At 44.7% G+C, this 17459-nt stretch overlaps 1 protein-coding gene across 1 annotated transcript; it reads left to right on the top strand.

Moving 5' to 3' along the window:
• Positions 1-6438: 6438 nt before the first annotated feature.
• On the top strand, positions 6439-16332 carry LOC120039492 (tyrosine-protein kinase Tec-like; the record flags this gene model as incomplete). The annotated part of the gene is made up of 3 exons (XM_038984904.1): positions 6439-6576; positions 15028-15132; positions 16251-16332. Coding segments are annotated over exons 1-3 (325 nt in total), but the record flags the coding sequence as incomplete, so codon positions are not given.
• Between the last annotated feature and the right edge of the window lie 1127 nt (positions 16333-17459).

Below are 17459 nucleotides of genomic sequence, written 5' to 3'. Positions count from 1 at the left end.
TTTCTAATGATCAATTAGCCTTTTAAAATTATAAACTTGGATTAGTTAACACAACATGCCATTGGAACACAGGAGTGATGGTTGCTGATAATGGGCCTCTGTACGTCTATGTAGATATTCCATTAAAAATCAGCCGTTTCCAGCTACAGTAGTAATTTACAACATTAACAATGTCTACACTGTATTTCTGATCAATGTGGTGTTATTTTGATGGACAAAAAATTTGCTTTTCTTTCAAAAACAAGGAATTTCTAAGTGACCCCAAACTTTTGTATGTTAGTGTATACCATATATATGCAAAAGTATGTGGACACCCCTTCAAATTAGTGGATTCACTAAACATTGGCAGTAAAATGGCCTTACTGAAGAGCACAGTGACTTTCAACGTGGCACCGTCATAGGATGCCACGTTTCCAACAAGTCAGTTCATCAAATTTCTGCCCTGCTAGAGCTTCCCCGGTCAACTGTAAGTGCTGTTATTGTGAAGTGGAAATGTCTAGGAGCAACAACGGCTCAGCTGCGAAGTGGTAGGCCACACAAGTTCACAGAACGGGACCGTCGAGTGCTGAAAAGCGCGTAAAAATCCTCTCTCCTCAGTTGCAACACTCACTACCGAGTTCCTAACTGCCTCTGGAAGCAACGTCAGCACAATAACTGTTCGTTGGGTGCTTCATGAAATCGGTTTCCATGGCCGAGCAGCCGCACACAAGCCTAAGATCACCATGCGCAATGCCAAGCGTCGGCTGGAGTGGTGTAAAGGTCGCCGCCATTGGACTCTGGAGCAGTGGAAATGCATTGTCTGGAGGGATGAATCACAATTCACCATCTGGCAGACCGACGGACGAACCTGGGTTTGGCGGATGCCAGGATGGCCATCTGATCCATGGAGATCTCAACCTGCCCCAATGCATAGCACCAACTGTAAAGTTTGGTGGAGGAGGAATAATGGTTCGGGCGCCTTAGTTCCAGTGAAGGGAAATTTTAACGGTACAGCATAAAATGACGATTCTGGTCTTCCAACTTTGTGGCAACAGTTTGGGGAAGGCCCTTTCCTGTTTCAGCATGACAATGTCCCCATTCAAAAAGCGAGGTCCATACAGAAATGTCAAAATTGGTGTGGAAGAATTTGACTGGCCTGCACAGCGTACTGTCCTCAACCCTATCGATTACCTTTAGGATGAATTGGAACGCCGACTGAGAGCCAGGCCTAATCGCCCAACATCAGCGCCTGACCTCACTAATACTCTTGTGGCTGAATGGAAGCAAGTCCCTGCAGCAATGTTCCAACATCTAGTGGAAAGCCTTCCCAGAAGAGTGGAGGCTGTTATAGCAGCAATGCTCCAACATCTAGTGGAAAGCCTTCCCAGAAGAGTAGAGGCTGTTATAGCAGCAATGTTCCAACATATAGTGGAAAGCCTTCCCAGAAGAGTGGAGGCTGTTATAGCAGCAATGTACCAACATCTAGTGGAAAGCCTTCCCAGAAGAGTGGAGGCTGTTATAGCAGCAAAGGGAGGGACCAACTCCATATTTTATGCCCATGATTTTGGAATGAGACGTTCCATAGCAGGTGTCCACATACTTTTGGTCATGTAGTGTATATACACTGCTCAAAAAAATAAAGGGAACACTTAAATAACACAATGTAACTCCAAGTCAATCACACTTCTGTGAAATCAAACTGTCCACTTAGGAAGTAACACTGATTGACAATAAATTTCACATGCTGTTGTACAAATGGAATAGACAACAGGTGGAAATTATAGGCAATTAGCAAGACACCCCCAATAAAGGAGTGGTTCTGCAGGTGGTGACCACAGACCACTTCTCAGTTCCTATGCTTCCTGGCTGATGTTTTGGTCACTTTTGAATGCTGGCGGTGCTTTCACTCTAGTGGTAGCATGAGACGGAGTCTACAACCCACACAAGTGGCTCAGGTAGTGCAGCTCATCCAGGATGGCACATCAATGCGAGCTGTGGCAAGAAGGTTTGCTGTGTCTGTCAGCGTAGTGTCCAGAGCATGGAGGCGCTACCAGGAGACAGGCTAGTACATCAGTTGACGTGGAGGAGGCCGTAGGAGGGCAACAACCCAGCAGCAGGACCGCTACCTCTGCCTTTGTGCAAGGAGGAGCACTGCCAGAGCCCTGCAAAATGACCTCCAGCAGGCCACACATGTGCATGTGTCTGCTCAAACGGTCAGAAACAGACTCCATGAGGGTGGTATGAGGGCCCGACGTCCACAGGTGGGGGTTGTGCTTACAGCCCAACACCGTGCAGGACGTTTGGCATTTGCCAGAGAACACCAAGATTGGCAAATTCGCCACTGGCGCCCTGTGCTCTTCACAGATGAAAGCAGGTTCACACGCACATGTGACAGACGTGACAGAGTCTGGAGACGCTGTGGAGAACGTTCTGCTGCCTGCAACATCCTCCAGCATGACCGGTTTGGCGGTGGGTCAGTCATGGTGTGGGGTGGCATTTCTTTGGGGGTCCGCACAGCCCTCCATGTGCTCGCCAGAGGTAGCCTGACTGCCATTAGGTACCGAGATGAGATCCTCAGACCCCTTGTGAGACCATATGCTGGTGCGGTTGGCCCTGGGTTCCTCCTAATGCAAGACAATGCTAGACCTCATGTGGCTGGAGTGTGTCAGCAGTTCCTGCAAGAGGAAGGCATTGATGCTATGGACTGGCCCGCCCGCTCCCCAGACCTGAATCCAATTGAGCACATCTGGGACATCATGTCTCGCTCCATCCACCAACGCCACGTTGCACCACAGACTGTCCAGGAGTTGGTGGATGCTTTAGTCCAGGTCTGGGAGGAGATCCCTCAGGAGACCATCCGCCACCTCATCAGGAGCATGCCCAGGCGTTGTAAGGAAGTCATACAGGCACGTGGAGGCCACACACACTACTGAGCCTCATTTTGACTTGTTTTAAGGACATTACATCAAAGTTGGATCAGCCTGTAGTGTGGTTTTCCACTTTAATTTTGAGTGTGACTCCAAATCCAGACCTCCATGGGTTGATAAATTTGATATCCATTGATAATTTTTGTGTGATTTTGTTGTCAGCACATTCAACTATGTAAAGAAAAAAGTATTTAATAAGAATATTTCATTCATTCAGATCTAGGATGTGTTATTTTAGTGTTCATTTATTTTTTTGAGCAGTGTATATATATATTTAGTCCTCACTACTATAGGTTACTTCCTTAGTATTGCACCTCATCCAAGCAGCGGCAGCTCTGTCTGTCAGTCAGTCACTTCCTGGTTCTGCTGGCGACAATGTGACAGTCAGTAAATCAGAAGAATAGCGAGCTCATATATTCACTCTCGGGCCGAAAAGGTAAGGAACCTTTTTCCTTTATGATATTGGAAATGTAGGATACAACTAATGGCATTTTATGCAAATGTGCGCGTGTTTCGTAGAAACAGGTGGGCAGGTGTGGTTCATGAATTACCAGTGAAAGGGACCGTTTGTTCACCCGCACTTGCTAATAACTCACCCGCCCGACTATGTGATAAAGTGGCCCGCACCCAACCCTAAACCGCAAATAGGATATTGCGCTGTAGGCTACAATTAAAGACTCCATAACGATTTTTTAACAGGGGGTGTAGGATTTAGTTTTACCTGATGTAGATATGTTTCTGCCTTATAATTTCTGACACTTTGTTAGTCTATTTGTTAGTCAACTTGTCTATAGTTAGATACATGCAGCTTCCCTTCTGTTTATATGTTGCCCTAGAAGACTAAATGAACTCTTGCTCAACAGAATGATGGCATAGATTAGATGGAATGAACGCTTCAGTCTAGTTGACATCGGTGAAGTTTATTTCTTCTGTCATCTGTCACTGAGCAAAGACGTTTAGGGACCGGGGAGAAAACAACAAAAAAGACAACTGGAAAGGTGTTCCGATCAAACATGCCCAAGTGACATCAGTTTGACCGGTTGGAAGGAAAAGGAGGTCGTTTTCACAGCTTTTAATGTGTTTTCTCAAAAAAGATTTCAGTTCGGGAATCGAACTGGTTGAAATACTATCAACTTTTATGATGATTTTATGATGAAGATAGCACCTCTACAGATCGTATCTAACTGATCATTCTCATTCTCTCCAAGATGCAGAAAGAAAGAAATCCTATTTCTCCTCTCCTGTTCCCAAGTCCACATTTTGCATACATTTGGTGTATCATTTTACTGTAAGAAATTCTGAATTCTGCAGGAGTTATTATTAAGGTACTAGTATTACTAGAGAACGTTGCTTATGTACGTATTACCTCAGAATGTCCGTTACTCCAGAGGACGATTCGGACGCAATGCGTTTTGTTCTCCAAACTGCCCCCTGTAATTCTATTATATTGGTGTGTGTGTGTGTGTGTGTGTTTATTTTTATTTTTTTGGGGGGGGGGGGTGACTAACCCTAACCCTCTACTGGGGGTAGATCAGCTTTGATAATGCAGATAGTTTGTAGATTCCATCAATGTAATTGTCTGCATAATTTCCAATCCCCCATATATGTTTGGGCAAATAGATAAATAGATGGATAGATGGATAGATGGATAGATAGATAGATAGATAGATAGATAGATAGATAGATAGATAGATAGATAGATAGATAGATAGATAGATAGATAGATAGATAGATAGATAGATAGATGGATGGATGGATGGATGGATGGATGGATGGATGGATGGATGGATGGATGGATGGATGGATGGATGGATGGATGGATGGATGGATGGATGGATGGATGGATGGATGGATGGATGGATAGATAGATAGATAGATAGATAGATAGATAGATAGATAGATAGATAGATAGATAGATAGATAGATAGATAGATAGATAGATAGATAGATAGATAGATAGATAGATAGATAGATAGATAGATAGATAGATAGATAGATAGATAGATAGATAGATAGATAGATAGATAGATAGATAGATAGATAGATAGATAGATAGATAGATAGATAGATAGATAGATAGATAGATAGATGGATAGATATACACAGTACCAGTCGAAAGTTAGGACACATCTACTCATTCAAGGGTTTTTCTTTATTTTTTAAAACTATTTTAAACATTGTAGAATAATAGTGAAGACAGAAGCATGTAGTAACACAAAAAGTGTTAAACAAATTCAAATAGATTTTAGATTCTTCAAAGTAGCCACCCTTTTTGCCTTGATGACAGCTTTGCACACTCTTGGCATTCTCTCAACCAGCTTCACGAGGTAGTCACCTGGAATGCATTTCAATTAACAGGTGTGCCTTCTTAAAAGTTAATTTGTGGAATTTATTTCCTTCTAAATGCATTTGAGCCAATCAGTTGCATTGTGACAAGGTAGAGTTGGTATGTAGAAGATAGCCCTATTTGGTAAAAGACCAAGTCCATATTATGGCAAGATCAGCTCAAATAAGCAAAGAGAAACGACAGTCCATCATTGCTTTAAGATATGAAGGTCAGTCAATGCGGAAAATGTCACGAACTTTGAAAGTTTCTTCAAGTGCAGTTGCAAAAACCATCAAGCGGTACGATGAAACTGGCTCTCATGAGGCGCCACAGGAAGCAAGACCCAGAGTTACCTCTGCTGCAGGATACGTTCATTAGAGTTACCAGCCTCAGAAATTGCAGACCAAATAAATGCTTCACAGAGTTCAAGTAACAGACACATCTCAACATCAACTGTTCAGAGGAGACTGTGTGAATCAGGCCATCATGGTTGAATAGCTGCAAAGAAACCACTACTAAAGGACACAAATAATAAGAAGAGACTTGCCTGGGCCAAGAAACACGAGCAATGGACATTAGACCTGTGAAAATCTGTTCTTTGGTCTGATTAGTCAAAATGTGATATTTTTGGTTCCAACCTCCGTGTCTTTGTGAGATGCAGAGTAGGTGAACGGATGATCTCTGCATGTGTGGTTCCCACCGTGAAGCATGGAGGAGGAGGTGTGATGGTGTGGGGGTGCTTTGCTGGTGACACTGTCTGTGATTTTATTTAGAATTCAAGACACACTTAACCAGCATGACTACCACAGCATTCTGCAGCGATATGCCATCCCATCTGGTTTGAAAATAGTAAAAATTGTGGAAAAACCCTTGAATGAGTAGGTGTGTCCAACCTTTTGACCAGTACTGTATATGATATTAAAGGATTTATTTATCTTGTAAAAGAGAGATCTTCTGCTGATTTGCACCACGATATCGGATGACTTCTTAGCTGATATCACAGCCTACCAAAGGGCAAAGGGCAAAGGGCCTGGGGTTGTTTTCAGTCAGATAACACTCCTTCATATACTGGAGACATCTTCATAACATACTTGTATTCTATTCTCTCCTTTCCTTTCCTCCTCTCCTCCTCTCCTTCCCCCCCTCCAGTCCGGGTGGGTCCAGTCAGTATTAGATGGCAGGGTGGAGGGAGTGGGCGGGGCCGAGATGAGTGCTGACCGGCTATTGGAGGAGACCCTGATGAAGCGGTCTCAGCAGAAGAGGATAACATCGCCGCTGAACTACAAGGAGAGAGTGTTTGTTCTCACTAAGACCAAGCTCACATACTATGAGTTCAGAGCCGAGGTGAGACTGGCAGACACCATTCCCTGTACGATGGAGGCATGGTGTATGCTCCAATATCCTTTATCTCTCCTACCAGACTGGTCCTATATCCTTTATCTCTCTATCAGACTGGTCCTATGTCCTTTATCTCTCTATCAGACTGGTTCTATGTCCTTTATCTCTCCTATCAGACTGGTCCTATATCCTTTATCTCTCCTATCAGACTGGTCCTGTATCATTTATCTCTCCTATCAGACTGGTCCTATCCTTTATCTCTCTCTCAGACTGGTCCTATATCCTTTATCTCTCTATCAGACTGGTTCTATGTCCTTTATCTCTCCTATCAGACTGGTCCTATATCCTTTATCTCTCCTATCAGACTGGTCCTGTATCATTTATCTCTCCTATCAGACTGGTCCTATCCTTTATCTCTCTCTCAGACTGGTCCTATATCCTTTATCTCTCCTATCAGACTGGTCCTGTATCATTTATCTCTCCTATCAGACTGGTCCTATCCTTTATCTCTCTATCAGCCTGGTCCTATATCCTTTAATCAGACTGGTCCAATGTCCTTTATCTCTCTATCAGATTGGTCCTATATCCTTTATCTCTCCTATCGGACTGGTCCTATGTCCTTTATCTCTCTATCAGACTGGTCCTATGTCCTTTATCTCTCCTATCAGACTGGTCCTATATCCTTTATCTCTCCTATCAGACTGGTCCTATGTCCTTTATCTCTCCTATCAGACTGGTCCTATGTCCTTTAATCAGACTGGTCCAATGTCCTTTATCTCTCTATCAGATTGGTCCTATATCCTTTATCTCTCCTATCGGACTGGTCCTGTATCCTTTATCTCTCCTATCAGACTGGTCCTATATCCTTTAATCAGACTGGTCCAGTGTCCTTTATCTCTCTATCAGACTGGTCCTATATCCTTTATCTCTCTATCAGACTGGTCCTATATCCTTTATCTCTCTATCAGACTGGTCCTATATCCTTTATCTCTCTATCAGACTGGTCCAATATCCTTTATCTCTCCTATCAGACTGGTCCAATATCCTTTATCTCTCCTATCAGACTGGTCCTATATCCTTTATCTCTCCTATCAGACTGGTCCTGTATCATTTATCTCTCCTATCAGACTGGTCCTGTATCATTTATCTCTCCTATCTGACTGGTCGTATCCTTTATCTCTCTATCAGACTGGTCCTATATCCTTTAATCAGACTGGTCCAATGTCCTTTATCTCTCCTATCAGACTGGTCCTATATCCTGTATCTCTCCTTTCAGACTGGTTCTATATCCTTTATCTCTCTATCAGACTGGTCCTATATCCTTTATCTCTCCTATCAGACTGCTCCTATGTCCTTTATCTCTCTATCAGACTGGTCCTATGTCCTTTATCTCTCCTATCAGACTGGTCCTATGTCCTTTATCTCTCCTATCAGACTGGTCCTATATCCTTTATATCTCCTATCAGACTGGTCCTATATCCTTTATCTCTCCTATCAGACTGGTCCTATATCCTTTATCTCTCATCAGACTGGTCTTCTATCCTTTATCTCTCTAATCAGACTGGTCCTATGTCCTTTATCTCTCTATCAGACTGGTCCTATGTCCTTTATCTTTGTAATCAGACTGGTCCTATATCCTTTAATCAGACTGCTCATATGTCCTTTATCTCTCCTATCAGACTGGTCCTATGTCCTTTATCTCTCCCATCAGACTGCTCATATGTACTTTATCTCTCCTATCAGACTGGTCCTATGTCCTTTAATCAGACTGCTCATATGTCCTTTATCTCTCCTATCAGACTGGTCCTGTATTCTTTATCTCTCCTATCAAACTGGTCCTATGTCCTTTATCTCTCCTATCAGACTGGTCTTATGTCCTTTATCCCTCTATCAGACTGGTCCTATGTCCTTTATCTCTCCTATCAAACTGGTCCTATGTCCTTTATCTCTCCTATCAGACTGGTCTTATGTCCTTTATCCCTCTATCAGACTGGTTCTATGTCCTTTAATCAGAATGCTCCTATGTGCTTTATCTCTCCTATCAGACTGGTCTTATGTCCTTTATCTCTCTATCAGACTGGTCTTATGTCCTTTATCTCTCTATCAGACTGGTCTTATGTCCTTTATGTCTCCTATCAGACTGGTCCTATATCCTTTATCTCTCCTATCAGACTGGTCTTATGTCCTTTATCTCTCTATCAGACTGCTCCTATGTCCTTTATATCTCCTATCAGACTGGTCCTATATACTTTATGTCTCCTATCAGACTGGTCCTATGTCCTTTATCTCTCCTATCAGACTGGTCCTATATACTTTATGTCTCCTATCAGACTGGTCCTATATACTTTATGTCTCCTATCAGACTGGTCCTATATCCTTTATGTATAGTAAGTCTAGTAACTCTACCATGTACTGTTAGTCAATCTAGTAGCTCTACCATGTACTTAGTCCAACTAACAGTACTAGTGTGAATATTGACAGCTGAGGCTATAAACAAACTCTGATGTCTCTCTCCTGTCCAACACCTTACTGTGTTCTGTCCTTCTGTCTCTCTGTTGTCCAATACCTTCCTGTGTTCTGTCCTTCTGTCTCTCTGTTGTCCAACACCTCACTGTGTTCTGTCCTTCTGTCTCTCTGTTGTCCAACACCTCACTGTGTTCTGTCCTTCTGTCTCTCTGTTGTCCAACACCTTCCTGTGTTCTGTCCTTCTGTCTCTCTGTTGTCCAACACCTTCCTGTGTTCTGTCCTTCTGTCTCTCTGTTGTCCAACACCTTACTGTGTTCTGTCCTTCTGTCTCTCTCCTGTCCAATACCTCACTGTGTTCTGTCCTTCTGTCTCTCTCCTGTCCAACACCTTACTGTGTTCTGTCCTTCTGTCTCTATGTTGTCCAATACCTTCCTGTGTTCTGTCCTTCTGTCTCTCTGTTGTCCAATACCTCACTGTGTTCTGTCCTTCTGTCTCTCTCCTGTCCAACACCTTCCTGTGTTCTGTCCTTCTGTCTCTCTGTTGTCCAACACCTTACTGTGTTCTGTCCTTCTGTCTCTCTCCTGTCCAACACCTTCCTGTGTTCTGTCCTTCTGTCTCTCTGTTGTCCAACACCTTACTGTGTTCTGTCCTTCTGTCTCTCTGTTGTCCAACACCTTACTGTGTTCTGTCCTTCTGTCTCTCTCCTGTCCAACACCTTACTGTGTTCTGTCCTTCTGTCTCTCTGTTGTCCAATACCTTACTGTGTTCTGTCCTTCTGTCTCTCTGTTGTCCAATACCTTCCTGTGTTCTGTCCTTCTGTCTCTCTCCTGTCCAATACCTCACTGTGTTCTGTCCTTCTGTCTCTCTCCTGTCCAATACCTTCCTGTGTTCTGTCCTTCTGTCTCTCTCCTGTCCAATACCTTCCTGTGTTCTGTCCTTCTGTCTCTCTCCTGTCCAATATCTTCCTGTGTTCTGTCCTTCTGTCTCTCTGTTGTCCAACACCTTCCTGTGTTCTGTCCTTCTGTCTCTCTGTTGTCCAACACCTCACTGTGTTCTGTCCTTCTGTCTCTCTGTTGTCCAACACCTTCCTGTGTTCTGTCCTTCTGTCTCTATCCTGTCCAACACCTTCCTGTGTTCTGTCCTTCTGTCTCTCTGTTGTCCAATACCTTCCTGTGTTCTGTCCTTCTGTCTCTCTGTTGTCCAACACCTTCCTGTGTTCTGTCCTTCTGTCTCTCTGTTGTCCAACACCTTACTGTGTTCTGTCCTTCTGTCTCTCTCCTGTCCATTACCTTACTGTGTTCTGTCTTTCTGTCTCTCTGTTGTCCAACACCTTACTGTGTTCTGTCTTTCTGTCTCTCTCCTGTCCAATACCTTCCTGTGTTCTGTCCTTCTGTCTCTCTCCTGTCCAATAGCTTCCTGTGTTCTGTCCTTCTGTCTCTCTGTTGTCCAACACCTTCCTGTGTTCTGTCCTTCTGTCTCTCTCCTGTCCAATACCTTACTGTGTTCTGTCCTTCTGTCTCGCTGTTGTCCAACACCTCACTGTGTTCTGTCCTTCTGTCTCTCTGTTGTCCAACACCTTCCTGTGTTCTGTCCTTCTGTCCCTCTGTTGTCCAACACCTTACTGTGTTCTGTCCTTCTGTCTCTCTGTTGTCCAACACCTTACTGTGTTCTGTCCTTCTGTCTCTCTGTTGTCCAACACCTCACTGTGTTCTGTCCTTCTGTCTCTCTGTTGTCCAAAACCTCACTGTGTTCTGTCCTTCTGTCTCTCTCCTGTCCAACACCTTCCTGTGTTCTGTCCTTCTGTCTCTCTCCTGTCCAACACCTCACTGTGTTCTGTCCTTCTGTCTCTCTCCTGTCCATTACCTTACTGTGTTCTGTCCTTCTGTCTCTCTGTTGTCCAATACCTTACTGTGTTCTGTCCTTCTGTCTCTCTCCTGTCCAATACCTTACTGTGTTCTGTCCTTCTGTCTCTCTCCTGTCCAACACCTCACTGTGTTCTGTCCTTCTCTCTCTCTCCTGTCCAACACCTTCCTGTGTTCTGTCCTTCTGTCTCTCTGTTGTACAAAACCTTACTGTGTTCTGTCCTTCTGTCTCTCTCCTGTCCATTACCTTACTGTGTTCTGTCTTTCTGTCTCTCTGTTGTCCAACACCTCACTGTGTTCTGTCCTTCTGTCTCTCTCCTGTCCAACACCTTACTGTGTTCTGTCCTTCTGTCTCTCTCCTGTCCAACACCTTCCTGTGTTCTGTCCTTCTGTCTCTCTGTTGTCCAACACCTCACTGTGTTCTGTCCTTCTGTCTCTCTGTTGTCCAACACCTCACTGTGTTCTGTCCTTCTGTCTCTCTGTTGTCCAACACCTTCCTATGTTCTGTCCTTCTGTCTCTCTGTTGTCCAACACCTTCCTGTGTTCTGTCCTTCTGTCTCTCTGTTGTCCAACACCTTCCTGTGTTCTGTCCTTCTGTCTCTATCCTGTCCAACACCTTCCTGTGTTCTGTCCTTCTGTCTCTCTGTTGTCCAATACCTTCCTGTGTTCTGTCCTTCTGTCTCTCTGTTGTCCAACACCTTCCTGTGTTCTGTCCTTCTGTCTCTCTCCTGTCCAACACCTTACTGTGTTCTGTCCTTCTGTCTCTCTGTTGTCCAATACCTTCCTGTGTTCTGTCCTTCTGTCTCTCTGTTGTCCAACACCTCACTGTGTTCTGTCCTTCTGTCTCTCTGTTGTCCAACACCTCACTGTGTTCTGTCCTTCTGTCTCTCTGTTGTCCAACACCTTCCTGTGTTCTGTCCTTCTGTCTCTCTGTTGTCCAACACCTTCCTGTGTTCTGTCCTTCTGTCTCTCTGTTGTCCAACACCTTACTGTGTTCTGTCCTTCTGTCTCTCTCCTGTCCAATACCTCACTGTGTTCTGTCCTTCTGTCTCTCTCCTGTCCAACACCTTACTGTGTTCTGTCCTTCTGTCTCTCTGTTGTCCAATACCTTCCTGTGTTCTGTCCTTCTGTCTCTCTGTTGTCCAATACCTCACTGTGTTCTGTCCTTCTGTCTCTCTCCTGTCCAACACCTTCCTGTGTTCTGTCCTTCTGTCTCTCTGTTGTCCAACACCTTACTGTGTTCTGTCCTTCTGTCTCTCTCCTGTCCAACACCTTCCTGTGTTCTGTCCTTCTGTCTCTCTGTTGTCCAACACCTTACTGTGTTCTGTCCTTCTGTCTCTCTGTTGTCCAATACCTTCCTGTGTTCTGTCCTTCTGTCTCTCTCCTGTCCAATACCTCACTGTGTTCTGTCCTTCTGTCTCTCTCCTGTCCAATACCTTCCTGTGTTCTGTCCTTCTGTCTCTCTCCTGTCCAATACCTTCCTGTGTTCTGTCCTTCTGTCTCTCTCCTGTCCAATAGCTTCCTGTGTTCTGTCCTTCTGTCTCTCTGTTGTCCAACACCTTCCTGTGTTCTGTCCTTCTGTCTCTCTCCTGTCCAATACCTTACTGTGTTCTGTCCTTCTGTCTCTCTGTTGTCCAACACCTCACTGTGTTCTGTCCTTCTGTCTCTCTGTTGTCCAACACCTTCCTGTGTTCTGTCCCTCTGTTGTCCAACACCTTACTGTGTTCTGTCCTTCTGTCTCTCTGTTGTCCAACACCTTACTGTGTTCTGTCCTTCTGTCTCTCTGTTGTCCAACACTTCACTGTGTTCTGTCCTTCTGTCTCTCTGTTGTCCAAAACCTCACTGTGTTCTGTCCTTCTGTCTCTCTCCTGTCCAACACCTTCCTGTGTTCTGTCCTTCTGTCTCTCTCCTGTCCAACACCTCACTGTGTTCTGTCCTTCTGTCTCTCTCCTGTCCATTACCTTACTGTGTTCTGTCCTTCTGTCTCTCTGTTGTCCAACACCTTCCTGTGTTCTGTCCTTCTGTCTCTCTCCTGTCCAACACCTCACTGTGTTCTGTCCTTCTGTCTCTCTCCTGTCCATTACCTTACTGTGTTCTGTCCTTCTGTCTCTCTGTTGTCCAACACCTCACTGTGTTCTGTCCTTCTGTCTCTCTGTTGTCCAACACCTTCCTGTGTTCTGTCCCTCTGTTGTCCAACACCTTACTGTGTTCTGTCCTTCTGTCTCTCTGTTGTCCAACACCTTACTGTGTTCTGTCCTTCTGTCTCTCTGTTGTCCAACACTTCACTGTGTTCTGTCCTTCTGTCTCTCTGTTGTCCAAAACCTCACTGTGTTCTGTCCTTCTGTCTCTCTCCTGTCCAACACCTTCCTGTGTTCTGTCCTTCTGTCTCTCTCCTGTCCAACACCTCACTGTGTTCTGTCCTTCTGTCTCTCTCCTGTCCATTACCTTACTGTGTTCTGTCCTTCTGTCTCTCTGTTGTCCAATACCTTACTGTGTTCTGTCCTTCTGTCTCTCTCCTGTCCAATACCTTACTGTGTTCTGTCCTTCTGTCTCTCTCCTGTCCAACACCTCACTGCGTTCTGTCCTTCTGTCTCTCTCCTGTCCAACACCTTCCTGTGTTCTGTCCTTCTGTCTCTCTGTTGTCCAACACCTTACTGTGTTCTGTCCTTCTGTCTCTCTGCTGTCCATTACCTTACTGTGTTCTGTCTTTCTGTCTCTCTGTTGTCCAACACCTCACTGTGTTCTGTCCTTCTGTCTCTCTCCTGTCCAACACCTTACTGTGTTCTGTCCTTCTGTCTCTCTCCTGTCCAACACCTTCCTGTGTTCTGTCCTTCTGTCTCTCTGTTGTCCAACACCTCACTGTGTTCTGTCCTTCTGTCTCTCTCCTGTCCAATACCTTACTGTGTTCTGTCCTTCTGTCTCTCTCCTGTCCAACACCTCACTGTGTTCTGTCCTTCTGTCTCTCTCCTGTCCAACACCTTCCTGTGTTCTGTCCTTCTGTCTCTCTGTTGTCCAACACCTTACTGTGTTCTGTCCTTCTGTCTCTCTGCTGTCCATTACCTTACTGTGTTCTGTCTTTCTGTCTCTCTGTTGTCCAACACCTCACTGTGTTCTGTCCTTCTGTCTCTCTCCTGTCCAACACCTTACTGTGTTCTGTCCTTCTGTCTCTCTCCTGTCCAACACCTTCCTGTGTTCTGTCCTTCTGTCTCTCTGTTGTCCAACACATCACTGTGTTCTGTCCTTCTGTCTCTCTGTTGTCCAACACCTCACTGTGTTCTGTCCTTCTGTCTCTCTGTTGTCCAACACCTTCCTGTGTTCTGTCCTTCTGTCTCTCTGTTGTCCAACACCTTCCTGTGTTCTGTCCTTCTGTCTCTCTGTTGTCCAACACCTTCCTGTGTTCTGTCCTTCTGTCTCTCTCCTGTCCAACACCTTCCTGTGTTCTGTCCTTCTGTCTCTCTGTTGTCCAATACCTTCCTGTGTTCTGTCCTTCTGTCTCTCTGTTGTCCAACACCTTCCTGTGTTCTGTCCTTCTGTCTCTCTCCTGTCCAACACCTTACTGTGTTCTGTCCTTCTGTCTCTCTGTTGTCCAACACCTTCCTGTGTTCTGTCCTTCTGTCCCTCTGTTGTCCAACACCTCACTGTGTTCTGTCCTTCTGTCTCTCTGTTGTCCAATACCTCACTGTGTTCTGTGCTTCTGTCTCTCTCCTGTCCAACACCTTACTGTGTTCTGTCCTTCTGTCTCTCTGTTGTCCAATACCTTCCTGTGTTCTGTCCTTCTGTCTCTCTGTTGTCCAACACCTTACTGTGTTCTGTGCTTCTGTCTCTCTCCTGTCCAACACCTTACTGTGTTCTGTCCTTCTGTCTCTCTGTTGTCCAACACCTTCCTGTGTTCTGTCCTTCTGTCCCTCTGTTGTCCAACACCTCACTGTGTTCTGTCCTTCTGTCTCTCTGTTGTCCAATACCTCACTGTGTTCTGTGCTTCTGTCTCTCTCCTGTCCAACACCTTACTGTGTTCTGTGCTTCTGTCTCTCCACTGTCCAAAACATTACTGTGTTCTGTCCTTCTGTCTCTCTGTTGTCCAATACCTTACTGTGTTCTGTCCTTCTGTCTCTCTGTTCGTTGTTAACAGAAGAAGTTTAAGAAGGGGTCAATCGACCTGCAGAAAGTCAGGTGTGTGGAGATCGTGAAGAATGGAGGAGGAGTCATACCCTGTCAGAACAAATACCCCTTCCAAGTGAGATTGATCGGTTGATTGATCAATATTGAGAAATATAAAGAGAGAGTTTGTCAATTTTCCATGTTCAAAATTCAAAAGGCACTCGCACATCTGAGCAATCTTTTAGCAGGTGCCATGGCAACAGTTGAACAAGATGAATGAAAAAGGAAACCGCTCACTGCTCTTGATAGTATCACTGATCATCGGCCTCACGGCCTTCGTCAGAGTTTTACGTATCGGCCTCGCGGCCTTCGTCAGAGCTTTATGAGTAAAAAAACCAAACTGTTTATTTTTTTAATATTTTATTTATTTTTTACTCACAAAAGCTCTGACGAAGGCTGTGAGGCCGATACGTAAAGCTCTGACGAAGGCTGTGAGGCCGATACGTAAAGCTCTGACGAAGGCCGCGAGGCCGATACGTAAAGCTCTGACGAAGGCCGCGAGGCCGATACGTAAAGCTCTGACGAAGGCCGCGAGGCCGATACGTAAAGCTCTGACGAAGGCCGCGAGGCCGATACGTAAAGCTCTGACGAAGGCCGCGAGGCCGATACGTAAAGCTCTGACGAAGGCCGCGAGGCCGATACGTAAAGCTCTGACGAAGGCCGCGAGGCCGATACGTAAAGCTCTGACGAAGGCCGCGAGGCCGATACGTAAAGCTCTGACGAAGGCCGCGAGGCCGATACGTAAAGCTCTGACGAAGGCCGCGAGGCCGATACGTAAAGCTCTGACGAAGGCCGCGAGGCCGATACGTAAAGCTCTGACGAAGGCCGCGAGGCCGATACGTAAAGCTCTGACGAAGGCCGCGAGGCCGATACGTAAAGCTCTGACGAAGGCCGCGAGGCCGATACGTAAAGCTCTGACGAAGGCCGCGAGGCCGATACGTAAAGCTCTGACGAAGGCCGCGAGGCCGATACGTAAAGCTCTGACGAAGGCCGCGAGGCCGATACGTAAAGCTCTGACGAAGGCCGCGAGGCCGATACGTAAAGCTCTGACGAAGGCCGCGAGGCCGATACGTAAAACTTATTAAAGAGCAGTGAGCCGTTTCCTTTTCCCTCAATCTTCCATGTTAACAGCAACATTATGATGCGTTACAGTTTAGTGCCAATATGACGCCAGCTATTAATTCTCTTTACTAGGTGGTGCATGACTCCAGTACTCTCTACGTATTCTCTCCTAGCCCTGAGAGTAGGAACATCTGGGTCCAAATTATCAAGGAAGGTCAGTTACTAGCCATTTTTACATCCTCTAGTTATGTTATGCTATGCTATAAACACTCTCTGTTGTTGTCCCTCAGCTAGGCCTATGTTATGCTATGCTATAAACACTCTCTGTTGTTGTCCCTCAGCTAGGCCTATGTTATGCTATGCTATAAACACTCTCTGTTGTTGTCCCTCATAGCTAGGCCTATGTTATGCTATGCTATAAACACTCTCTGTTGTTGTCCCTCAGCTAGGCCTATTGTTATACTATGCTAAAAACACTCTCTGTTGTTGTCCCTCATAGCTAGGCCTATGTTATACTATGCTATAAACACTCTCTGTTGTTGTCCCTCATAGCTAGGCCTATGTTATGCTATGCTATAAACACTCTCTGTTGTTGTCCCTCATAGCTAGGCCTATGTTATGCTATGCTATAAACACTCTCTGTTGTTGTCCCTCATAGCTAGGCCTATGTTATGCTATGCTATAAACACTCTGTTGTTGTCCCTCATAGCTAGGCCTATGTTATGCTATAACTATAGACCTACAGTACCAGTCAACAGTTTGGACACAACTACTCATTCAAGGGTTTTTCTTTATTTTTTACTAGTTTATACATTGATACATTATTTTATACATTTATATATGGAATCATGTAGTAACCAAAAAAGTGTTTTTATTAGTAGTTGTAGTAGTAGTTTTTATTAGTGGTTGTAGCAGTAGTTTTTATTAGTAGTATTAGTAGTTGTAGCAGTAGTTTTTATTAGTGGTATTAGTGGTTGTAGCAGTAGTTTTTATTAGTAGTTGTAGCAGTAGTTTTTATTAGTAGTTGTAGCAGTAGTTTTTATTAGTAGTTGTAGCAGTAGTTTTTATTAGTGGTATTAGTGGTTGTAGCAGTAGTTTTTATTAGTGGTATTAGTGGTTGTAGCAGTAGTTTTTATTAGTAGTTGTAGCAGTAGTTTTTATTAGTAGTTGTAGCAGTAGTTTTTATTAGTGGTATTAGTGGTTGTAGCAGTAGTTTTTATTAGTGGTATTAGTGGTTGTAGCAGTAGTTTTTATTAGTAGTTGTAGCAGTAGTTTTTATTAGTGGTATTAGTGGTTGTAGCAGTAGTTTTTATTAGTGGTATTAGTAGTTGTAGCAGTCGT

This window comes from Salvelinus namaycush, unplaced genomic scaffold (assembly GCF_016432855.1).
Source record: "Salvelinus namaycush isolate Seneca unplaced genomic scaffold, SaNama_1.0 Scaffold2752, whole genome shotgun sequence".
Classification (NCBI taxonomy): Eukaryota; Metazoa; Chordata; class Actinopteri; order Salmoniformes; family Salmonidae; genus Salvelinus; species Salvelinus namaycush.
Note: the sequence above shows the minus strand (reverse complement) of the source record. Positions and strands in the feature narration are given on the sequence as shown.